The following is a 26,172-nucleotide window of genomic DNA, read 5'->3' on the forward strand; positions in this document are numbered from 1 at the left end:
TGGAGGCTTAGGCTAAGTTACAACCGATGGAAGAAGGCAAGTTCACTAGAGCTCGGGGTAGCAACCCTAATCGCAGGCGTCGCCTTGTCGGCACCAGGCCCGCATCACCATCACGACGTCTCAAAACCGACGCTGATCAAGGCAATTACAGTGGTAGAAGATTACAGCCTACAAATGAGTACACATCGCACGGTCGTGTGCCTGAAAATTGCATTAGAGTATCTTTGAAAGATAAAGTATCTACGTTGCGGCGTACCGGTAGTTTGGACGACGTTCTTGACGAGAGACAGCCTAATTTGCGGACCAGCTCAGCCCCGAACTCTCCTGTTATTAAAAAGAGAACTACTGGCCATAAGACAGTGCCGATTAGGCAACAAGGCCAACCGTTAAGCAGCAACGAAACACTAGTTAGCGGGCGACGTACTTCAAGAATAAAACAGTCGAAATCACCCGCACGAAATCACGATGCGCAAAACAGGAGCGAGCGTAGGCGAAAATCTGAAAACTTGCAACGACAGTCAGCTATTCTGCACTCCTTGTCCACGTCACGTGATGATGTATCGCGGGAAAACGCGGACGACGCTTGCAGTGAAATATCAGATTTTAGCTTCCTTTACCCGGATCAAGTTATGGCGCATTTGACTGCCAACGTCCAGAGTGAACACATAGGCGAATTGATAAGGATCGTTTCGCACAATGCGAGGGTTTCGGAAAGGCGGCTCAGCAGGATTGAGGAGAATCAAGCCTTTTTGGAATGGAAATATCAGTCTATCATGGTGTGGGCTTTGTTGTTATTACGCCGAGACTACGCACGCGCTCATGTGGCAGTATGACGTCATACGCGCAAATAACATCGGCGGTGTTACCTTATCTGAACCTATCTCATAATCTTTATGCTTGCGTATAGTTTAATGCAGTGGTTCCCAACCTTTTTGTCTTCATTCCCCACTTCAGATTTATTCCGAGCCTTCATTACCCACCAGGACCGTAACAGCACTTCGTCAGCCCCGCCAAAAGAACGTTGATCTTGGGCCCCCACAGTGTGATAAACCTAGCTTCTGGGGGGCAAAGCTCCCCAGAACCCCCTCAGCCCCGCTGAGCCTGTACGCTTTTTTTCCGCTATTTATCAGCTACATTGGGTATACTGTTTAGTGCGTCTACTTATCTGGACTAAACGCGCGAAGCGCAAAAAATTTATATAATTCGTGTTTGAATCGGTAAATATGATCGGGAATTGCATGTACTTTGTTATCAATTTTTTAACCCCTCTCTGCTCACGAAATGAGATTTACCGGTAGAGCTGAGTGAGGTGTGTTGGAAAAGGTAGGACCCCTAAATAAGAAATAAACATTTTCAGGCGGACCCATTGGTATATTGACTTCATTACATTATGCTATTTCGTGTCAAAAGATATGGAAATCGCCCAACCTAAAAGGCACACACGATTTCAAATTGGTATTATGCTTTACTGGCAAATAATTTTTCCCTGCTGGATGGCATTTGCCCTGTGGGGTTCATATCGCCAGGACAGGAACATTCGGCGCCAGTAACTTAGCCGCCTATGGACAATTAAACATATATATATATATATTGTATATATATCGAAGTTTTCGGTCACCACAAAGCCATTCCTTCTCGGCTATACGGTCTTCTCGTTGCTGATCGTTCTGGCAAACTTCTCGGAGTTGCATGATACATGGCATTGGTGCGTCGTGGCGCAGTAGTGGCCGACGCCGAAGTCTCCATTTCTATTTATTCTACGTATTTTCGTGGGGGAAGGGTACCGAATAATCAGATATTCAGCAATATTAAATCGCGCACCCAGCGCGAAAATCTTTTGATGAAGTGGCATAAATTTCCGACAAAAAACTTTAATTTATGGTAATTCACGAAATAATTGTGGGCCTCTTCGAGCTCGCCCCCCCTTCCCAATTGGGGGTTCGGGGTGCGTCAGTTACGGTCCTGCTCCCCACTACTCAGCACTTTTGTCATCACGGAGCAGCTATACGCTGGTTTGACTACACAAGACACACAACCACACCAGTACGCAAGACAATCGCCTTTAACTGCAACATAAAACGTATTGTGAACCGATACCAGTAACGCCCAAAATTTCGCGAAAGCGTTATTTCACGTCAAACTAGTCGTGCTGGATGCTTTTGTGACGCCAGGATTGGCCATCCAGAGTTAAAAATGAGGTTTTGTGAACAACACGCCATATAATTTTCGATACATACATTCCAGAGCAGTTGACTGGTAACGGTAATTGCGCATGTGTCTCCGTGAATATGTAGACTGTCCTGTATATAATTTTGAACAAATACGTCTATTCCCCACCAGAAATCATTGAATTCCCCACCGTTTGGGAACCACTGGTTTAATGCCTGGCGGCCGCTTATTTGTTAACACCCCCGACTGGTATGTGGTCTTATTGAAAACCATTAAATGTGGTAGCGACTTCCATGGCTGCTTTAGTGATATGCGTGTTGATCGGTAACGTCGTTTGTTATTCTTGTGGATCTCACTGGAATTTTCTATTTCAGACTGAGCAATTGAAGAAGAAGAAACAGGAGCAGGCCGCCGCCCGGGAGCAGATTTTCCTGAAAAATGACCAAAGCAAAGCAGTGAGTATCAAGTCACTGTTAATGGCGATCCGTTCAACTTAAAATAACAATTAGATAGCGATTGGATTGCACATAGAATCGATTGCACTCCCTGAAATGCTATCTTTTCGACTTACGAATTCGTGAGGCTCATTTTATTGTTCGCATCTGGCTGCAGTGTAGGCAATGGCATTGTAATGGGCAGAATTTCGTTCTATAAGTTTTATCGTTTCAAATTCTGTGGGAGATCTGGAAGCGCATGCGGCCACGGTCTGACATCATAGGCAATCGATACGATGTCTAGTGATGTTCGCGAATGACAAATTTAATATATATTCGCCAATCTGTTTCTAAAAGGGAATCTCACTAATCTGCCTACCCCAATCATGAACAGAACACCGTCGTTAAAATTTATTCTATCATCGCCAGATACGGGGAAATGGGACGCGATCATGATCGCGCTCTAAACCTTAATTTCCAGAAAACAAAGGCCGAAGACAAGCCGACGGTTGCAGCCGACGATCCGGTGCCGGTTCCGGACGACGTAAAACCGGAAGAGAAAAAACCGACCGTCGCTGACACCAGCCTGCCCGCTATGAGAAAGAAACGCGCCGAGAGCATTGCTAAGAGAAAGCAGCGACCTATCATCAATCCCGCCCTAGGTGAGTTAGTCCAGCTATAACGTCAACGTGGAAGGCTTCTGTCGCGGTTTGCGAAGAGAGTAAGGTTGGCGAGATGAGGTCAGGTTGAGTTATCGCACGTGTTAGTCTAGCTATAACGCAGTGAACCGATCTGATACAGCGGATGTCGCACTGATACGCAGCGAATATTCATCATAATCTTTTTGTTTTGTACGAAAATCACCTGTTAGAGTTGTTGATGAGCAGTGCATATTGTGCACCTAGTATTTTATACTAGTGCAATCGATTTGTAATGCGCAAATTTTTGTTTTTTATGACATAACGAGAAAATTAGGGTTCGCCGATTAGCGTAAGGGTTCGCCAGGTTGGGAAAAGTTAAGAACCGCCGATCTAAAAGTAATGGCACGCGGATGTGGTCAGATGAGTCATTCGTGATTTCAATCATTCACTATGACGTCACCAGAGTTCAAATATGTACCTTCTATGCGACCGCAAATATATAATGACAGTTCCACATCTCATAAAGATAATTTGGTCTGTTTTCGACCACTCATATTTCGTTGCACTTGAATTTATTCGTACAGTTTAAAAATTTTGAATTTACCATAAAATGCAAAAAAAAAATTTTCTGCCAACCCCATGAAATTGTTGCGCTGTCTTTCAAAACGATGCAAAACAAATTTGACTCAATTCAAACCCGTAGAAGCGGAGTTATTAGAGATTTTCGATGATAATTCTTGGATTATCCACCGATCAAGGATAATCCCAGAATTATCAAAGAAAAACTCCAATTTTTGATTTAAGCTTTGTTCTATGTGTTTCGGATAGTGTGATGCGACCTGTCGAGGTTTGAAGGCTTGCACGGCGAGTAAATAGTATCGGATAATTCTCGTCGATAATATGACTCTTATAATGGACATGAGCGTATCATTTTGGTACTCGAAAAATCGTCTCTCTCGTCTCGACTCAAAACAACAATCGATACTCTATTGAGCTATTCAGATGAATTTTCGAAATGTCTTTTGCTGTACTCGGTTGAAGCAGGAGGCTAACTTGAGATTAGAATATACTGTGCGATGTCGTGAATGTGCTTTTTCGTAATATTTTCGATTGGGGTAAATATTTTGGAATTTGTATACACACTATTTCCTGGCTCTCGACCTTGACCGGTATTTATCGTGGTAATACCATTCGAGTCGAATATATATATAATGTTCGCACCAGCGTAGAGCCGTTGACATTCGAAAGGCAAATGAAAACACGCGCATTATACGATCTCGAGTTAAGATTTAACGTAATAAGATTAATATGATTCGGTTCATTTGTTGAATCGCATCGGAGCCGAAAGGCCAACTACTACAGGAAGCACTCGTAACTCAAGTACGAATTGAGGCGCTCGCAAAGTGCTCGAATCTTGAAATCCATTCTTTTGCTGCAATGTGTGGTAAAATTCACTTGCAATATGAGTAACTTTGTTGTATACAACCGTAATTTCTGGGCCAGACTTAGGTCGAATTCCAATAGTTTTGTCAGTCGAACTTGAATAGTACCTCTAATTATTCTATCAATCTCTTAAACTGCATGATATTTTATCACGTACCTAGGAGCAGGATGCAAGGATCCCGCAGCGGCAATAAAGTATTGATACGACAGTGTTCATTTACAAAATAATAAGGGGTACATAATTTCTATACCCGAAAACATTGGTTCTCACCTCACTGCTCAACTTCACATTGTATCGTCCAGAGTTAGATTAGAATTAGAATGATGGCTACACAGCTTTTCCGAATTAGATTAGAATTAAATTTACCGAATTCGCAAAAACTTGGAAATTGAATTCAATACGCAAGTTATGTTCTAACAAAAGTTTGGAACGAAAGTTCGGCACTAGGTCTGATGTAAAATGGCCGTAGATGTCGAAATACCACGAGCGTTATAAATGAGTGGGCTACTCTGAGTGCAAAATTTGACGAGATGATTAAAAAAGAAAATCAGTAATCAAATTTCGTCATGTCTTTGTTCTACCCGATTCTGACGGGGGTGACTAGATGACGACCAAATTGTCCGGGTGATGACCTTTTTGTTAAATATCCAAAATGCTACTAGATGTGGGTGAGTTTGCGTTCCAACGGAATTCACGGTAGAGGCCCCGGTTTAATTCTTCTTGGCAGTAGCCAGCAGTTCCGAAGCGTCGGAAGTTTATCTGAGATAATGCTCCGATACGTCGCTGTGCTTACATCGTGCTCGCAAAAAGATGCCCAGAGAAAGCTCCTATCTAGAAAGGGTTCAAAGAAGAGAATGAAAAGAGCGAGGAAGCCTTAAATGAAAGAGCAAGATGGAACACCGTTACGTCGGGCATTAGGCTGAGGGGATGCCAGTTTGCTAGAGTTACCATACGTCCTCTTTTAAGAGGATTTGTCCTCTTTTTTGACCTCGTCCTCGGAGGACGCCTAAATGTCCTCATTTTTGAGAATTTGTCCTAGAATTTTGGTCAAGATATATTTGAAATCAGCGGCCAAGTAACGCTCCGACGGGGTTTCCGGGATTTGAGCCAGAAAAATGACATTTTTTTTAGTGAGCCAACGGAAAATGTCATAGAAAGCCGGTAATTCGGGATTTGAGCCGGAAAGATTACCATTTTTCTAGTCAACCTGCCACCAAGTCGGGAAAAATTAACCATTTCTTCAACGATTTTGCTCCGGTGTTCTAAGTGAAAATTTTGAAAAAGTGTCCTCTTCAGATTCCCAAAATATGGTAACCCTACGACCTACAGTTTACGAGACCGTCCTGTCAGTTCATTATGTCGTATAGTACGTTGTGGCTATTGAGGATATAAATATTCAGAACCGCCGACTATATTATACTCGCAATTTGGCTTCCTTAATTATTGCTATACGTCGACCTTGTTTACCACATTATGTCGCGACATCCTCGAGCAGTCGAATTGGCACACCGGTTGAGAACCATTGGTCTAATTATAGACAACTAAAGTTATCTAGGGTGGTATAGTCACTAGCTAACTATGCAACCCTGGTCGCTAGGCTTGCCGAATATGTCAGAATCTATCCACCTATATTAAAGGGTCTGATAAACCAGTCTTGTGTAGTGCAACCGTACATTTTATAGGGCTGTCGTTTTGATGTAATATTGTAAAACCCACAATGCGATCAGATTCCGTGACGATTCTCCCGCCGTGTATGACGACAGAAAGCTATCTACAGAGCAATCGTATGCGAGTATTTTCATGGAAGTCGGCGGGTTGAATAGCATTTCACAAGCACCATTCGGAGATCGAATTGCGTGAATCGAAATTGGCGTTACGGACGTGTTTGTGATTTTAATAGCCTCGAAAAGCGGAACGCGGCCGCATAATATATGGTAGGCTTCGAGGAGATGGGGCGGTCGAAAGTTTAACCTTGAAGCGTTGCAGGCGTAGTCTTGGACAACTAGATAATTTTAGTGGGCATAATTATACTAATTAGAACGAAATGATGGTAATCTAATTGTGAAATGTTCGTATGCTCCAATTTTAATTATAATCTAATCTGTGAAATGTCTCTATGCTTTAATTGGAATTCTAATCTAATTCTACTTTTTCTGAAAATGCTACTGGGAACTGTATAGTGCGAACGAACCGAGCTTTCTGTACAGACATTTAGTATTATCGTGTTTATGAGAATGAATGATCTGATACGAACCGGACTTGGTTCGATTTTCATGGTTTCTCGAATTCAGTAATTCTAATCTAATTTGGAAGAATCGAGAAACTATGTAGCTATAATTCTAATTCTGATCACATTTGGAAAGAATTGTGCAGCTATAATTCTAGTTCTAATCGAATTGCATTTCTTTCTAATTCGGAATTTTATTCGATTTTCAAGTTTTCGCGAATTCGGTGATTCTATCTAATTTAAAAATAAAAACTATATAAATATAATTATGATTTTAATTGGCCGAGAATTGTCGATGAACTTGTGTAGTGTTTTTGTTGGATCGTAGTGAATGGCATGTCGGGCCTGGCAATGTTGATATAGTGTTAAGATCTCATGTAGACATGCGATGTATTCGCTGCTCGATGATATACGCCGCACTAATATTTTGCTATTGTATATGACTAGACTCTTTTTGTTGTGTGTTTACATCTACAGCGCATTCGGATTTCGCGTGGTTCACCGGTTTCCACCCTATTTTACGGCGTGAATCAGTTATAGAACAGACCCGCCAACTCCGGGATGTAATCCACAAGAAATGGTGTTTGACTGGTTTTAACCCCTTGATAATTGGCCTGATTTGATAAGGACACCTATCTCACACCCTGATCTGATAAATACGCTTATTTCTGCCTACAAATTGACAAGATACGCTTCAGTCTTTGTTAGTGATGTATTTTACGCTTTTTCTCAATTATGCAAGCAGATATCGTTTTCGAGCTATGCTAGTATAGCGCTTGCATAAGTTCGCTTCTATGATTTCGAGATGTGCTTGCAGAGGATAAAGCAATGGCTGATGTTTGGAAGTAAGTTGGCGCGGGTCCTTGTTTGGCCCAGCGTGTAAGATACGCGGTGTCATTCCTTCCGTGAATAAGACATTTTGCAAGCGCTTTTCGCGTAAATCGCGTGAGCCATGATATATGACATAGCGTTAGCTAGATGATATTATCACGCTTGTGAAATGTCGGTGCTGTGATATTTTGTTGGTTACAAGTCTCGGTAATAGCAGATTTACGCGGAAATGTGAATTGCTTGAATTTTATTTTGTAGATATATTTCATGGCTTGTCTTGAGTCTAATCGCTGGTCGGGCCAGGCAATATCGCTATACCTAATTTCATGGACGTAGTGACGATGTGTTGGGTTAATATAGTACCGATGGGACTCATGTGGGAAGTTCAAATATGTACGATCACAAAGAAGACATTGCTAAAGTTTATTTGCTATTTTTCGATCATCCTTATGCTTATGCCATTGCAATTTGTGATAATGCTGCTGGTTGAACAATAGGAGTGTTCAGAAATGACTTTTTTTCTCAAATTGTACTGGCTATTTGATAAAATTGCAAAGTTACCTAATTTAAGCCTACACACCAAATTTGGTTCAATTTCAGCCAGTAGCCGCATTGTTACGGGAGAATAAAGTTTCTATTTATTATATAAAAATGAACGAAAATTTCAAAATTGTTTGTTCACCTCATGAAACTGTTAGGTTGTCTATAAAAACGATGTTCACCCAGTCTGGTTCAATTCCAACCAGTGGAAGCGGAGTTATTGCCGTCGAAAAATTTGGATTTGAATAAAATAGTATTTACGGTGGGCACACTTATAGTAAATAATTACAGAATTGGTCATCGTAAATACTATTTTATCGATAATCCAAATTTTTCGACGGCAATAACTCCGCTTCCACTGGTTGGAATCGAACCAAATTTGGTGAACATCGTTTCTATAGACAACCTATCACTTTCATGGGGTAAACAGAAAATTTTGAAATTTTTGTTTGTTTATTATATAATAAATAGAAACTTTCTTCTCCTGTAGCAATGCGGCTACTGTCTCGAATTGAACCAAATTTGGTGTGCAGGCTTAAATTAGGTAACCTAACAATTTTATCAAGTAGCCAGTACAATTTGAAAAAAAAGTCATTTTTGAACACCCCTATTGAACAAGGCTTCACAGATTGCCATTTCCACAAACGCCCGACTACCAAGGTGAATTCCCGTGGGCGCGCGGCACCTGCGGTTATCTGCGGTTAATTGCGGCGTTTGTGACGTATGCATGCTAGCACCTTTCTTAATAGCAGCTGTGACTTTTCGAAATGTTGTCGCCTTCGCGCTAATCACGCCGAGCACGAGTCTGCTTTGCATATTCAATTCACGAGATGTGAATTTGGCAGCGGCAATACTATAGGTAGTTTTTCGCGTGTAAGTTGGTTTTGAAAATTTCAAGGAATATTTCGGACTCTTGTTTGTGAATAGTTCAAGCAGCTCTTTGTCGTGACACAATCTCCGTTGTAGTACGACCTGAGTGATATACTCCAGACTCGGACAACCAGATAATTCTAGATTTCTCTAATTATAGCCAAATTATAATTTAATTTGTGGAATGTTTTTTGCTCTAATTTTATTTCTAATCTAATTCCTAGCTTCGCTGAAAATGCTATACGAGAACTGTATAGCTCGAAACGAGCCAAGCTTGCTGTACAGACATTTACTATTATCATGCTTGTGTGGATCAAACTATGATTTGATATGAACTGAAATCGACTCGATGTCCTAGTTTTCGCGGATTCGGTAATTCTAATTCTAATCTAATTTAGAAAAACTGTGTAGCTATAATTCTATTATAATCTAATTTTAAAAAACAGTGTAGCTATTGTTATAATTCTAATTTGGTTTGGAAAAACAGTGTAGCTATTGTTCTAATTCTAATTTGGATGTAATTTAGAAAAACTGTGGCTTATTCTAATTCTAATCTAATGTGAAAAAACACTGTAGCCATTGTTCTAATTGTAATCGAATTTGGAAAAACTGTGTAGCTGCAATTCTAATTCGGATGTAATTTGGAAAAACTGTGTAGCTATAATTCCAATTCTAATCTAATTTGAAAAAAAACAGTGTATCTATTGTTCTAATTCTAATTTGATTTGGAAAAACTGTGTAGCTACAATTATAATTCAGATGTAATTTGGAAAAACTGAGTAGCTATAATTCTGATCTAATTTGAAAAAGCAGTTAGCTATTGTCCTAATTCTAATTTAATTTGGAAAAACTGTGTAGCTATGATTCCGATTCTTATATAATTTAAGAAAACAGTGTAGCTATTGTTCTAATTCTAATTTGATTTGGAAAAACTGTGTAGCTACAATTATAATTCGGATGTAATTTGGAAAAACTGTGTGGCTATAATTCTGATCTAATTTGAAAAAGCAGTGTAGCTATTGTTCTAATTCTTATCTAATTTGGAAAAACTGTGTGGCTATAATTCTAATTCTAATCTGATTTGAAAAAAACAATGTAGCTATTGTTCTAATTCCAATTTAATTTGGAGAAAAAAAGTGTCTAGCTATAATTCTAATTCTGATCTAATTTGAAAAAACGGTGTAGCTAAAGTTCTAATTCTGATCTAACTCAGCAAAACTGTGTGGCTATAATTCTAATTCTAATCCAAGTCGGAAAAATACTGCGCAGGCAAGGTCAAAAATTGTATGGTTGGCAAGTCTGCTTTTGTATATGCCAGGCGACCTCACAATCAGGTTAATGACCTGCAAAACATCGCTTCACTTCTGCCCCGATTCTATCTCAGCTCACGCGATTACTATCGTTACACAAATTAATCGCTTGTAGCCTTAATAGATTATCTCCGAAGCGATAATTACTAATCGTAACGACTTAATCATATTGGTTTTACGATATACTTGTCAGCATCGTAAGTCGAGCATCAGATGAGAATCGGGCAAGTTTTCGAGCGTTATAGGTAAGAAAGATTTGTAGCTGGGCCGGGGCTAGAAGCCTAGTACACGGTTCAGAGTCGAAGAATCTCATGTACGGACTTGGTACTAGTTACACTTATTAGATAGCGAAATGCTGGCAATCTATAATCGATGTAGCTATATTTGTAGTTCCTATCCAATTTGAAAAAAAAAATTGTAGCTATCATTCCAGTTCTGATCTCATGTGAAAACACTGACTATATTTCTAGTTCTAGCCTAATTTGTAAAAACTGTGTAGCTATAATTCTTATTTTAATCAAATTAAAAAAAAATGTGTATAGCTATAATTCTAGTTCTAGTCTAATATTAAAAATAACTGTATAGCTATAGTTCTGATTCTAATCTAATTTGAAAAAAAATCCGTGCAGCTATTACAGTTCTAGTCTAATTTTGGAAAAAACTGTGCAGCTTTGATTCTAGTTCTACTCGAACTTGGAAAAACTGTGTGGCTTTAATTCTAGTTCCAATCTAATTTTAGAAAATGTGTAGCTATAGTTCTAATTCTAATCTAGTTTGAAAAAAAATATATGCAGCTATATTTCTTGTTATAGTCTAACTTGAAAAAATGTTTAGCTAAAATTCTGCACAGTCCTAATTGTAGTACTGTCTGGTTGCGTTCTGCAGACAATTTCACTGAGATTCTACGCTACAGAGCGAGATAGCTACAAAGAACGCGCAATACGCTGCCTTTGTATTTTCAAGTATGAGAGGAATGGTATTATCAAAGCCAACACCAATAAAGTTTGTGTACCATTCGGGCGAATCCCATTCATTCGTCGAGAAATCATCTCGGAACAGAGATTCCCGCTGTCATGGTCAGCGGTGTTAGGCAGAGGAACGGCGTGTAGCAATTCGCGCAGTGTAATAGTCGGTGATAGTCAGTACTATCGTATACGCTGAGGACGAAATATTGTGAATATCCAATTATGGAGTTTACCGACTGTGAAGATGTTGCAGGTATTGTTTTGTGTTAATATACATGGACAATAATATGAGAAGGGGGTGACTGTTACGAATTGTCATCGCTTCTGCATCTGTGTTGATCAAACTTGCACAAATTACCAATCTAACTATTGCTTTTGAGTAGTTCTAGGCTAGCTCTAGTTTTAGCCGCGGATTTTGAAAAGTGAGTAGTTCTAATTCTAGTTGTAGTTGCGAATTTTGAAAATCTAGTAGCTTGTACGAATGTACGTACAAGTCTGCAAGTACGGAATCCAACCAAACCAGGCCCCGTTCAAACTTACCTTTAATTTGCAAATGGCCATGCGGGGAAAAGTACGATGCGTATAGTTTGTGTATTGTGTACCCATCTACACTGTTGATCCCCGTATACGGGCCAACTGTATTATTTGCGCCGTTGCGAAGCAAATATTGTTGTCGGTGCTGTGTACGCCGTGACGTCTCGTAAGCAATAGAAACCGATTCCGTATATGGACTGACTCGTCATTAGTTTAATTTGTGCGACGCTAAAACATGTTTCTCATAAACCGCAGTAACCAAATAGGACGGGCATAGTATCGAAATGGTTGTTGTTGTTGTTGAGATATCTAAATTACAATTGTTATGTTCTTTCCAGTTCTCTACTAGTTGCTGACGATTACACCTGGCGAGTGTCAGCTTGAATTTTTCGGGTTTATTTCAATATGAATAAACTATTCATAATTTACCGTAAAAACCTTTACGTTTCCAAAGAGTTTTATCCGTCTACAGATTTAAACGAGCGATACCAAGGTCGAAATTTCCTGACTTTTTTATGAAGTAGACGGACACCGCGGCTTGATTTCGTACTGCATGTTGAAATCGTCAAGTCTCTTCGACTTTTGAATTGAAATATGCACTCGCTTTCATTCAAGCGCGGGCTGTTGGCGTTCGTAAAATACATTTACAGTAGACCAGTGGTTCTCAAGCTTAACCGGTGCCCCACGGAACCCCAGGGTTCCATGAGCAACTCTCAGGGGTTCCTTGGAGGTCAAAACACACACTGAACTCATACATATGATTCGTGGTGACACGCGTGTCTTGACCATCATTAGGTTGCAGACAATTAGGCCAGATCAGTAGCCGAATTATGGATGTTGTGATTATACGTCGTGCGCAGTGGCGAAATCGAAACCGCGTCCTTCTGAAATGCCAATTCCATCTCCTATCTCCCATATATACTGTATGTGCTCATTTGCAATCAAGCAATTGGTATCACGCTGTTGCGTTTCGAACCAACAATACGATGACACTTTCCAAGGTAAAGACTCTCGTTTCTCCACTGACATCTGAAAGGGAACAGCGAAGTTACAATGATTTGCAATGAATATTCATTATAAGGTTTTGTGTGAAAATCATATTTCAACGGTTCCTTCTTTTGTACATCATTAGTTATAGCAATGAACTAGATATGTATTGTGGTAAATTTTGTTCTTATTGGGGGTTGCACAGCTTGTTGACGGTTGGCCACGTAGAGCCGCGCAGGTTGTGGCGTAAACAGGCCCGTTCCATCTACGTCAACTTGAATCAGTTTGAAATCAATATATTATCATGTGGTACCGGCGCGTAGACGCACGTGACTGTTTCTTCCAAGATTTCCGGTTATGGTGGCTGATTGGCGTGAAGATGGCTTCGTGATTTCATTCGAAACGAGCGATTGTGCGTGTTTTAACAAACACGATTCCGGTAACTCGAGAATTGACATAAGTAAGATTTGCTTTTCGCATCCCGCGTCACGGCTCTGCTGTAAATAACGTGCGTAAGAGCCCTTGTGAATCACAACCAGGTATAACTTTGGCGCGATCGCATGTACCGTTACAATTAGCTTGATAGGTTGGATGCTAGCGCGTTATTTATAGGAAAAGCATCGTTATCTTTGATCCCTTGGGCATACCTGAACTGAGCAGCAGGCACTTCAGTATGATGCGGGTGTTGATTCGAACCAGAGTCTATGAAGGTAATTTGTTATTTACGAGGCGATGTAAGGATTGCGACTCGGGCAGACTTGGATAATTAGAAAATTCTCGGCTTTTCCAAATTATATAAAATTAGAAATATAGCTTCACAGTTATTACCAAATTAAAGTAGAATTAGAATTATAACAACAGTTTTTTTCCGTTCTCGTGCTCATCAGAATGAACTCTGGTGTGATGCTGATTTCTTTTGTATTTTTTCTAATTTGGAAAAAAAAAACTGTGTAGGTTTTATTCTAACCATAACCTGAAAATGTTCTAGCTATCCAACGCTGTGATCGAGGTCTTCATTTCGCAAATCTACGCCGTCGTAATCAAGCAAATTTAGATCTGTGTAGCTAGCTTTGTTAGTAATGCGTGACTACAATCTTTCGCCAGATGCTCGCGTTTCAACTTGCTTTGTCGCGGCGCTCGGCTGCTTTGTTTTCGCCCGATGCTGGTCCACAGGCCTGAGCGTGTTTACCTCTAGTTGTGGACGGCTTTTTGTTACCCGCATGGCTGGCAATAGTGTCGCAATGAATTACTGTATAAGTATATGTTCGAAATTGGTTTGGCGTAGTAAATCACGTCGCGCTGCTTGTAGCATAGAAGGCTGATATTGAAGTAAGTGTAGGCTTGCCGGTTATGCTTTTTGAATGTGATTAGTGAGATCAGATGTTGAATAAGTTATGCAATTGTCTATCGTAGTTCTGTACCTCGAAGAAGCGCTTAAAATCAGATGTGTGTTTAGTTAGATTTGCAGCGATGTGATAGTGAATTTGCGACCGGTTGATCGAAAATGCGCAGTTATTACGGATAAAGCCTGTACAGGTTCTTCAAGAACGGTTCCCTTGGTTAGCTAAAAGTGATTTTATAAGCGTCACATAACGTATCGCATAGTTGAATTAAAAATGATACCTAGCACTTATCGGCTATCTGTTGGATGTGGTTCTATACTCGATTCGATAACTAAATCGGTCTTACGTTAGAGCGTAGGCTTAGCGCAACCTCAATCAAACATGGTTGTATGGAACGTAGGCCTAATTCATTTAATTACTCGTATCTTATGAACATTAGGGCTCTTCAAAAATGACTTTTTTTCTCATATCGTACTGGCTACTTGATAAAATTGTTAGGTTACCTAATTTAAGCCTACGCACCAAATTTGGTTAAATTCCAACCAGTAGCCGCATTGCTACAGGAGAAGGAAGTTTCTATTTATTATGTAAAAATAAATAGAAAAAAATTTGAAAATTTTCTGTTCACCCCATGAAAGTGTTAGGTCTTGTATAGAAACGATGTTCACCAAATTTGGGTCAACTCCAACCAGCGGAAGCGGAGTTATTGCCGTCGCAAAATTTGGATTTGAATAAAATAGTATTTACGGTGGGCACCGCTATAATAAATAATTAAAGAATTGGTCACCGTAAACACTATTTTATTCATAATCCAAATTTTTCGACGGTGATAACCTACACAACCTAACACTTTCATGGGGTGAACAGAAAATTTTCAAATTTTTTATTGTTCATTTTTAGATAATAAATAGAAACTTTCTTCTCCTGTAGCAAAGCGGTTACTGGCTGGAATTGAACCAAATTTGGTGTTTAGGCTTGAATTAGGTAACCTAACAATGTTATCAAGTAGCCAGTACGATTTGAGAAAAAAAGTCATTTTTGAGAGCCCTAATGAACACAGATACACAATTGAATATTATATTGATATCGAAAGAAACGCGATTATTTTCAACTGACACTCGTCAGGGGGTTATAAAGTCTCATGCTCAATTGTCTCATTTTCAAATTTCTGGCAACCACATATATTACTATTACGTTATCTAATATAGGCGAACTTATATTTTACTGATGCAATTTATCTCCAGACATCGACTACAAGAAGAAGGTCGAAGAGCAACCGACCCCTCCGAGATCCGCGTCGCCCATCGAAGAAGCGATATCTGACGACGAGCCGCCTCCCGATATCAGCCCCGAGGAAGCCAAGATCGATACCGAAGTCGCCGAGACCAAAGTTACTGAAGCCGACGAAATAAAAGGTAGCCGTCATGTGTATTATATACTGATTCGCTTTAAGACTAACTCAGCCTGTGAACGGTATGAATACTTAAGTGCAAACCTCGACAACTAAAAAAAATTAATACGTTGTTTTTCTTAATTAGATTAGAATTAGAATCATAGCTACACATTTTTTTCCGAATGAGTCTAGAATTAGAATTATAGCTACACAAGTTTTCGATGATTAGATTAGAATTTAAATTAGAGCTATGCGTTTAATCCTAAATGACTTGATTTTGTTTGCAGAGGAAGTTCCCGCGCAGGAGCCTACAGAGGACGTAACGGTTGAGGATATAACTGAGAAAAAGGATATCGCACCGGAAGAAGATATGGTCGCCGTCAAAGCAGTAACGGAAACGGACAGTGAGATGTTTTAGTTAACGGAAAGAACTATTGAAGTAACTAATGAATCGGTACTCGTTTTTGGATATGCTTGATTGCACCTTCGAGTGATATTGCGTTATTCGTAAATATTCGTCCCGCAATTTTGAAAATATCCAACTCCGATAAACAGCTAATGATATGCGATTCACGAGTAAATCTGCCTTTGAAAATTACTTTCTTTGGCATTTTTCATAACATTCCTTTTGTAGCTCCATTTGAAGTAGTTTAGATGTCTCGGTAATTGCCACTTTCCAATTGTAATCGAGCGGAAATTTACGTGCTACCCTGAGTACCGAAGCTGACTAAAAAATCGCCTAAATCAGCTCTCGATGTTGCCGCGAAAATCCGGACTCGAGATATCAATACGGTACTTAATATATGCGTCTTTTCAGTTGACGCTCCCGACGGAGTAGTCAGTGCGGACTCGGAATCCACAGATTTTCTTCCCGAGCTGCCAACAGCTACCAGGAAACTGGAGCATGTCACAAAGGTGAGGTATCAACTTGTTTGTAGTTGTCCAAGTGTTTATATCTGGCCTAAATTGACTATCTATTTACGGGATTGCCTAGGGCTGATGCGGGCGTGTCGTAGGCGTGATAGAAAGTGCTCTAATCAGTTGGTTTCAATGGTTGTGTGCTTTGGCAGTATCTGGGCGTTACTTTGCCTAATGTGCTTGTACAGTACAAGGTGCACTGCAAATTAGATGGTGGTAAATAGGTGTATATTTATCGGATTTCTACCATAGGTTATGGCAGGGCTACATACCTGGCGGACTGCAGTCCGAATACGACCTTTCCAGTGTTGAATGGGGATTGTATCTGTCTCAATATAATCCGAGTCCATTATAAATAATACTAATTCTCCCACTTGCTGCAACTAACAGAGCAATACATACATTTCGCTTATAGCTCTTGCTAATTTATACCGCATTACATTTGCATGACTGTCAATTATATTTAATGAGAGATGTAACTGATTTAAAAAAACTTTGCTTACAGTATGGGTGTGCCTTTGGGTGTGCAGTGGGCGTGATTTGTTTGCTGGCTCGATTTTGCTCTGCAGGACGAAATGTATCCAATATCATCTATAGTGAATTTGATCTGCAATAAACATAGGCTTTAATAGCGTGTCTGTATTCAATAGCGGCAGACTTTTGGCGACTTGATAGTCCTTATTCCCTAAGTAGGCTAATTAAAAGATGTAATGTAGGTAATGCAATTTGTGAAATGCCTCTATGGTCCCGTTTTAATTCAAATCTAACTCCTGGTTTTCTGACAACGGTACACGAGAGCTGTATAATGCGAAGCGAGTCAAGCTCGGTGCACAGACGTTTGCCATTATCACGGTTACTGAAGCTGATTTTTGTTGTATTACTTGCTAATCCTGAATGTGATTCAATTTCTAAGTTTCAAAAGAGAGATGTCTATGTGCTGATACTTAATCCGATAGTCTTTGTTCCGTCATGCAGCTTGTGTATTTTCGCAGGGGAGAGCTCGTCCCGCGAGACGTGTGCAAAAGAAACCCGCCGTGAAAGAAGACAGCGATAAAAGCGTTGATGATTTCTTCAGCGCATCGTAAGTTTCTGTGGGCTATGGCACAAGGCACAGGGAGCCGACATGATAGTGTTTCAATTGTGGTTGGTTATCCCTGATCAGTAACTAAGTACTTTACACTAAGTATGGCCTACGTATGCGTCCGTTTAGTGATTCCCAAGGTGAAATTGGTTAGATTTCATATGTTTCTGGTATTTGAATCCAGTAACAAATGTGACATCACAAAACGTACTCCTCTTCAGGGTGACTAGCACAGACTTCGAAAAAGTTCCCACTCTGGACGAGGAGAAGAAAGAGAACGAAAAAGAAAGTGAGTTGATAAAAATATATCAGGTCGTTTACATTGCCTGAAAACGTATTCCTTCTCACGCAGTAACGCCGAAAAAGCCGAGAGGGTTCGGATTGCCGGGCATGGGACAAATCACCCCCGACATGCTGAAAAAGCGGCGGAAAGACAGCGGGAGCAGCGACAAAGACGGGAGCAAAAAGGTAGGCATTGTATTGAGGCTGAGAATATTGCAAATATGATTCGTAGTTCGGAGCTATTTTTGATCTCCGCTCCATTAATTCACGAGCAATTCAGCCTAAAAAAAACTTTCAGAATTCCTTTCAGCAGGCATATGGACTGCAGAACTGCACTAAACAAACGAATGATACATATTAATGTTTGAGTAAACCCGCATATTTTCAGCTGGCACTCGTCAGCAACTAGTAGAGAATTGGAAAAAACATTGGTATACGATCGTTGATATGCAATGTTCTTTCCAATTCTCTACTAGTTGCTGACGATTACCCCTGACGAGTGTCAGCCAAAAATACTCGAGCTTATTTCAATATGAATATATTATGCAATTGTATACCGGTACTGAAGTTCTGTATCTCCATGGGCATCTTGAATGAAACATGCTACTAAACTAGCAACTATATTTACCTCGATTTATTCAACACCCAAAAGCATGGTCGTGTAGAAAACTAAAATAATAAAGCAAACGATACCAATATTTTAAGCAAGCAGGAGAGAAAATAACGCAGTCTTGATTAATGAAGGCGGAATTCAAAACTCTCGGCAAAGATTGTAATGTAAGAACGTTCAAGTAATGTGAAAAAAAATTGGTCTTTCTATTGATCAGGACAAAGAATCCACACCCGCGCAAGAGTACGAGGAAGAGCATTCCGTTAAAAACGGAGACGACGCGGAGACGGAAGACTCCAAAAGCGAACCGGCGGCGAAAAGACGCCCGGCCGGGGCCATGGGGCTCCCGGGGATGGGTTTCGGGGGTAACGTGCTCGCCGAGATGAAATTGAAAAAGCTCAATCGTAGCAAGGTGAGTTGGTTTGTCCATTTCTGGAACCGATTGTTATTGTGATTCCCTGGCGTGAATTTTGTAAACTTTTAAATTGATGTGACAATCAGACAAAGGACTTAATTTGAAAATTAGCAACTATAATTAGAACTAGAGCTATTCACTTTTCAAAAGTCGTAACCGAAACTAGAACTGGAACTATTCACTCTGCAAAAGTCTCAACTAGAACTACTCACCTTTCAAAATTCACAGCTAAAACTAAAACCACGCACTTTTCAAAAGTCTCAACTAGAACTAGAACTACAGTTCAAAAATCGCAACTAGAACTAGAACTATTCACTTCTCAAAAGTCTCAAGTAGAACTAGAACTAGAACTACTCACTTTTCAGAATCCGTTACTAAAATTAGAGCTGGAACCACTCCCTTTTCAAAAGTCGCAGCCAGAACTAGATCTTCTCACTTTTTAAATGTTTCAACTAGAACTAGAACTATTCACTTTGCAAAAGTCTCAACTAGAACTAGAACTACTCATCTTTCAAAATCCGCAACTAGAACTAGAACTTTTCTATTCTCAATTCTATTCACTTCTCAAAAGTCTCAACTGGAACTAGAACTACTCCCTTTTCAAAAGTCGCAACCAGAACTAGAGCTTCTCACTTTTAGAATGTTGCAACTAGAACTAGAACCACTCACTTCCAAGTGTCTCTTGAAATCTAGTTTCGAAAAAGAAGCCGCCTTCTTCATAATTGTTCAAAACCAAACGCACCCCAGCGCATAGCTAGCCATCACCTACATTTGATTTTAAACGCCGTAACATTCTCTCAGACATCCGACAAGCTGCAGGGTGAGAGCACCAAGCCAGACTCGGAGCAATCGTCGGCGCTACCGTTCGGACGCGGGATGTTGAAGAAAACCGCGTCGCCCGCAGAGAAAAAAGAAGACAATAATAGCAATAATAATAACAATAATAACGCAGCCCGGAAACCGGACCTCAGTCGGTGGAAAAGCAAGTCTTTTGACAAAGGTGAGTTGATATTTTTATGGTGTAGAATTCGTGATTAACATAAATGAAAACGGCAGTCTGCAGTCATCTTTTCCAAATGAGATTTAAATTAGAATTACTGAATTCGCGTGGACTTGGAAATGGAATCAGTAGTCGGCTTTTCCAAATGAGATTAAAATTAGAATTTTAGCTACCGTTTTTTCCAAATTATATTAGAATTAATAGTTGCTTCCAAACTACATTAGAATTAGAATTACTGAATTCGCGTAGACTTGGAAATGGAGTCAATAGTCGGCTTTTCCAAATGAGATTAAAATTAGAATTTTGGCTACCGTTTTTATCAAATTAGATTAGAATTAATAGTTGTTTCCAAACTACATTAGAATTAGAATTACTGAATTCGCGTAAACTTGGAAATGGAATCAGTAGTCGGCTTTTCCAAATGAGATTAAAATTAGAATTTTGGCTACCGTTTTTATCAAATTAGATTAGAATTAATAGTTGTTTCCAAACTACATTAGAATTAGAATTACTGAATTCGCGTAAACTTGGAAATGGAATCAGTAGTCGGCTTTTCCAAATGAGATTAAAATTAGAATTTTAGCTACCGTTTTTTCCAAATTATATTAGAATTAATAGTTGCTTCCAAACTACATTAGAATTAGAATTACTGAATTCGCGTAGACTTGGAAATGGAGTCAGTAGTCGGCTTTTCCAAGTGAGATTAAAATTGGAATTTTAGCTACCGTTTTTTCCAAATTAGATTAGAATTAATAGTTGCTTCCAAACTACATTAGAATTAGAATTACTGAATTCGCGTAAACTTGGAACTTGAATCAGTAGTCGGCTTTTCCATATGAGATTAAAATTAGAATTTTTGCTGCCGTTTTTCCAAATTAGATTAGAATTAATAGTTGTTTCCAAACTACATTAGAATTAGAATTACTGAATCCGCGTGAACTCGAAAATTGAATGAAGTTCAGTTCCTATCAAATCATTCACTCTCATAAGCGCATGAATTACAAATGTCTGTACAGCGTGCTTGGCTCGTTTCGCGCTATCAAGTTCATTTTGAGCACAGCCGGAAATTAGTTAGAATTAAAATTATAGTATAGAAGGATTTCACAAATTAAATTAGAATTAGTTTACCGTCATTGCGCTATAATTAGTCTAATTACCTAGCTGTCCAAGTCTGCCCAAGTGACTCTGCGTGTAATCCTTACGCAAACGTGATTTTAGGTATTTAGTGCTAAGATGTGTGCCGTATATCCACCTTTTTACTTAATTTTTTATTTTGTTTTACAGAAAAGCCTCAAGTATCTTCCAAACCAGGTAAATTCAGAAATTACCTCCCACATTTTTCGGTATAGCCGCTCGATTCATTTCTGCAAGTAGAATTTAATTTCGATACACGCATGCGCGATATCAGTTTGCACAATTTAGTTTCATCACGTTTTATTTTGGGCAATCAGTATCGAAAGTTGCCATGTTGCCTCGGAAGCCCTCACCGCCGCCGCTGTCTGCCAAACCAGCTAAAGGGAGCCCGCCTCCATTGCCTACCAAACCAAAGCCCGCTCCTAGGCCAGGTACGTGTTTTTTCTGTATATGTGGCTGCTAATGTATGTCGAATGTGTATTCAGAAGTTGGCTACTGTAGGAACCCATAAACTGAAGAATTGTACGTATAGACTAGACTAGATACGTTCAAGAATAAGTCTTTTGTTTCAAATTCTACTGCCTACTTCATAAAATTGTTGTCTAAGAGTGCAGCACGTCAAATTTGGCTCAATTACAACCAGCAAAATCATTACTATCAGAGGATATAGCTTGAGATTTAAAAAAAAAAAATTTTGCGACTACCCCATGAAATTTTGCATAAAAAAACGATGCGTATCAAATTTATCTCAATTTCGACCCGCAGATGCGAAGTTTTTGGTGTAGACAATTTGGGATTTAAAAAAATAGTATTCACGGTGACCATGCTATTTTTTCAAATCCAAAATTCTGCACACCTTTAACTTCGCATCTTGAAGTATTTATTTGTATTGTATAAGCCCGTGGTTAAAACGTGTAGCGCGTGTAATATGCATTTTATTGGTCGCTGTTCACAATTGGGAACGGGCATTTGATTTTGGTTTCTTCGTACCAACGCAGGATATGTACTTTAGGCCAGGATTAATCTTAGTGTAAAACAAATTGATATTTTAAACGTGATATCGGTGTTTGTGTGTCAAGTTGTGTGTTGCTGTCGTGTTGCTATTACTCAACCGACGCACTTGATTTTCGTGAAATGGTTTTCAGTGACTTGTCTGTGTGTTGGACTAATTCCGTGTTCCTAATTTTGGTGTAGATTCCGTAACGAGCGGAGCAAGATCGCGTCCTGTGTCCGGTTTGTACTCAATTTGCATGTGCACGACATTGATTTACTGCTTCTTTGCTTGATATGGCTTTGATTTACGTTTGAAGTTAATTAATTTACAATTAAAAACTTGTGCGGCCTATTAGATGGCATAGTAAATCGCTCCGTGGATTCTGTGCGCTATATGCAAAGTTGTGTGGGACTTGGAAAGCTTTATGTGATTCAAGATTTAAAGAAAGCTGATCGATTTCGTCCTTGATCCAAGATGCCCCAGAAAAACTCAATTTTATCTTCTTGTCAGTTTTCTTGGCGGTGTGCTTCTTTCGGGAATTTGAGTAAAATTCTGAATTCAAATTATGTTTTTAAATACCTGATAAACATTAGTTAACTGATCTTGGCGAACTGTGAACGTCCTCACACGATTGCACTAGAATTCAAATCCTGTTACCATTCTGTAATTTGCACGATTTCGCGATAATGGCGTACTCCTTAGGCTGTCCTCGTGCAATAGTTGATGTTCTGTTTCAGAATTTGTCGACCCCAAGCGAGTCCCGAGCTCCATAAAGCAACGAGCCGCCTCGTGGGGAAAGAAGGACAGTAAATGTGAGTTGGCTTCAAGTTATTTTACTTTGCACAGCGAAAGATAACTTGATATTGTTAAACACATAATAATAATCTTTAATTGAAAACTTTTAATTAGTAGATTCAACTATGTCAAGTTCAAGTTATCTCATGACTGGCTATCAAATTCATCCCGCTATCCTTAGCCAAGGAGTTTGAGAATTCTGATTATATATTTACTTAACAAGCAAGAATTGGCATGCATCGCAATGCCCTTATTACGATAAACAGTCCACGAGCAAGTCTACGAGAAACTATTGTACACTGTAGCAGTATGTTCATATCGCCCGATTTATTCCACTCCAAGCTTTTCGACTGACTCTCATCAGAAGCGAACGTCGGTAAATGAGGTTAACCAAATTCGAAATATAAAAAGAATTTTGGTGTGGTTTAATATTTCGTTAGTGTTGTGTTGTTGCTCGGCTATTCCATATCTGAATTTGTCTATGTTATACCGTAGCTTCACGTTTGGCAATATGAGCGTCTTGTTTGTTGCTGTATTGAATTTCTGCTGTGCTATGTGAAGAGCTTCTTGGAGGTACAAAACTTCAATATATACAATTGAATAGTATATTCATATTGCAATGAACCCGAATATTTTCGGCTGACACTCGTCAGCCACTAGTAGAGAATTGGAAAGAACATAGTATACCAACAATCGTATTATAAACAGCTACTGACTTTTCAGCCGTGCGGCTAAGTGTCTCTGGGTAAAACCATTAACTATTCGATTGTAATACACAGCGCTATCATTTTTCAGAGACTGACAAAACGCACAGAGAGGACGACTCTTTGAAGCAAGTCGTGTTGCGTCACAATATCTACGTGCCGCGCTCGCGTAATCATCAGAAACCTCATACAGACTGATGCCAACACATTCGACCGGCCACTGTCGTTTCGGACCGAGTGTACCGGACAACAAACGATCGCGGAAGACGCTATTTCAACTCTGCGTTATAACTAGACGTTTTCAGCTCTGTACGACAAATCATATCTATCCGTATGGCTTTCGAGCCTACCCTGCGCGTGATTTTCGCGATGATATCATTATTATTATTATTCACTGTACGATAATCTGTATGGGATCGCGTGTTTTTTGGGGGTTTTGTGGTTAATCCACTGTTGGAGTGATGATTGGATCGAAGTCAGCATATTTTGCTATCTCTAGCTCTACGGCGATGTAAAGCTTTTCTTGCGCGGGCTATGTTGCTGTTCATCGGTCAAAGAAACAGCATTGGCAGACTTGGACAACTAGATAATTCTTGTCTAATTTGACTGATTATGTCAGTAATCGTAATGTAATCTGTGGAATGTTTTATGCTCTATTTTGATTGTGATCTAATTTGTGGTTTTCTGGATTGCTGGACTTCTTTCCAACTAGGATTTAAATTCAATTTCCAAGTTATTGCGAATTCGCTAATTCTAATTCTAATCTAATTTGGAAAAAGCTGAGAATTTCACAGTTGTCCAACTATAGATGTTTGGGATGGTTTCTGTCTTACTGCCAATTTATTCGGGTGGCATTCTGTGCTATGTAACCCTTTATCACGGCTTACCTTTATCATTGTAAACGATACGCGATACTATATTACTATATTTCGAGGCGAGATTATTTCGTTCCAATCGTGACGTGGCTACACAGTTACGCCTTTTTTCGTGACGCAAAATTGTTTATCCACGTTTCGTATGGAGTAATTTTTGCTGGATGTAGGCTTCGCCGAAACTGTGGACTTCCTGCGCTGGATTTTTCGTACCGTACGGATTCAGTGAAGTTGCCTGTTTCGAGTGTACTTGAGTATTGATGGTTTCTGGTAACTCGCTGTTACCATGCCGTGTGTTCGCGAAAATTTACGATGTTTCACCTCTATGGATGATACCGGGTTGTCTTTCAAAGCGTGGTATCGGCTCGATATTATCTGCGAATCTATAATTAATCGTGGTGTAGTGACAATCCTCATACGGTCGACTGCCACTAAGACTAACTCACGTACCAGCATAACATAATACCCAGTTATCCGATTCTAATTTAATAGTCACGTGCCTTCCGGTTGCTCTGCGCTTCGCCCAGTATATTTTTTTCTATTTGACAACATAATTATGCATATATTCATATTGTAATTTTCGTTACTGCGGATCAATAATAACTTGATCGGCGTCGTTTCGACTTCAGATTGCTAACGAGTCAGTGTACGGGCAATTAGTGCAGTGTTTTGAGACTGTGAGGTTTCAGAAGGTTCACAGAGTGTAAGGCTTAAAAACCACTGGACTAAGTGCTTTTCTTTTATTCAGTGGTACCGAAGTTCAGTGACAAGTAGGCCTACTATCTGTGCTTTCTCAGATATAGATCAGGGGTAGCCGACACGCGGCCCGCGACCTGATTTGAGATTTCGGTGGAACGCTCAGTAAAGCATTTTGAAATGCTGTATTCGCTTACAGTTCAAAATTTTTTTTGTGCAAAATATACTCCTATGCTCGACATCACTATTCCTCACTATAGCTGACACGGCTTCGGCGATGATATCAGCATTCGGAAGAATTAGCTGATATGAATAGGCATACTGCCTTGTCGTGCAATGTCCCAGACACTTCTAAAACCGAGGCACTTAGACTTGGCGCTTTGCGTGAAGATCGTTTTCCAGCAAATACAATGTCTAGCTAACCCCAATATCGATTCTTTAGCCGCTGAAAAGTGTCGTACTTAGCTCGTAGTTGGAAAGAATTGAAGTGATGATCGTGGTATTTTGTTGTTTTTGTATTTCTTTAATTATTTTGTGGTAACTACGGCTGAGCACAATGATTCGAGTCGAGTAGCAAAAGACGATTTTTTCGAGCACTGAAATTATACGCTCCTCGACTCTGAAAGTCATTTTATCAACGAAAATTGTTGTTTCGACACTATTTCCACTGTGGAAGCCTTGAAACCTTGATTGGCCTTATCGCAGCATACGAAACATCGCTCACATATACGTAGAACTTGAAGGGGGGAGATAATAAAGTTGGGGAGAGAGAGAGATATGATCTTCTTTTTCGCCTGCACCATCGAGATGCTTTGACGACGGAGTTGCGGATACGGCCCTATGAGGTCATCTAGTCTGCGCCCCCGTTTTTTTCTCCTCCATGCTATCCGTGATTGCTGAGCGCCTAGCACAGGGGTTCTCAAAGAGTGGGCCATGGCCCACTGGTGGGCCACAGAGCTATTTAGAAAATTTCAGAATTAATG

The 26,172-nt window shown here is 39.7% G+C and overlaps 1 protein-coding gene across 7 annotated transcripts in view; it reads left to right on the top strand.

The window, feature by feature from the left end:
* LOC145458130 (F-actin-uncapping protein LRRC16A-like) overlaps positions 1 to 25,126 on the top strand; it is a 76,394-nt gene extending 51,268 nt beyond the window's left edge. For 5 of the 7 annotated variants that reach the window (XM_080336468.1, XM_080336469.1, XM_080336471.1 and 2 more), the window contains 15 exons: positions 2,544 to 2,624; positions 3,085 to 3,265; positions 15,540 to 15,710; positions 15,976 to 16,092; positions 16,506 to 16,603; positions 17,599 to 17,687; positions 17,909 to 17,976; positions 18,040 to 18,155; positions 18,797 to 18,991; positions 19,796 to 19,994; positions 21,279 to 21,305; positions 21,446 to 21,559; positions 22,323 to 22,361; positions 22,860 to 22,934; positions 23,713 to 25,126. In XM_080336468.1, the coding sequence (XP_080192594.1) occupies positions 2,544 to 2,624; positions 3,085 to 3,265; positions 15,540 to 15,710; positions 15,976 to 16,092; positions 16,506 to 16,603; positions 17,599 to 17,687; positions 17,909 to 17,976; positions 18,040 to 18,155; positions 18,797 to 18,991; positions 19,796 to 19,994; positions 21,279 to 21,305; positions 21,446 to 21,559; positions 22,323 to 22,361; positions 22,860 to 22,934; positions 23,713 to 23,714 (1,572 nt within the window). In that variant the 3' untranslated portion in view covers positions 23,715 to 25,126. The remainder of the gene's footprint in view (positions 1 to 2,543; positions 2,625 to 3,084; positions 3,266 to 15,539; positions 15,711 to 15,975; positions 16,093 to 16,505; positions 16,604 to 17,598; positions 17,688 to 17,908; positions 17,977 to 18,039; positions 18,156 to 18,796; positions 18,992 to 19,795; positions 19,995 to 21,278; positions 21,306 to 21,445; positions 21,560 to 22,322; positions 22,362 to 22,859; positions 22,935 to 23,712) is intronic. The other 2 variants (XM_080336470.1, XM_080336473.1) reach the window with 2 other exon arrangements.
* The last annotated feature ends 1,046 nt before the right edge of the window (positions 25,127 to 26,172 follow it).

Source organism: Botryllus schlosseri, chromosome 15 (genome assembly GCF_051294905.1).
Source record: "Botryllus schlosseri isolate E-star chromosome 15, Bs_hap1, whole genome shotgun sequence".
NCBI classification, from domain to species: domain Eukaryota; kingdom Metazoa; phylum Chordata; class Ascidiacea; order Stolidobranchia; family Styelidae; genus Botryllus; species Botryllus schlosseri.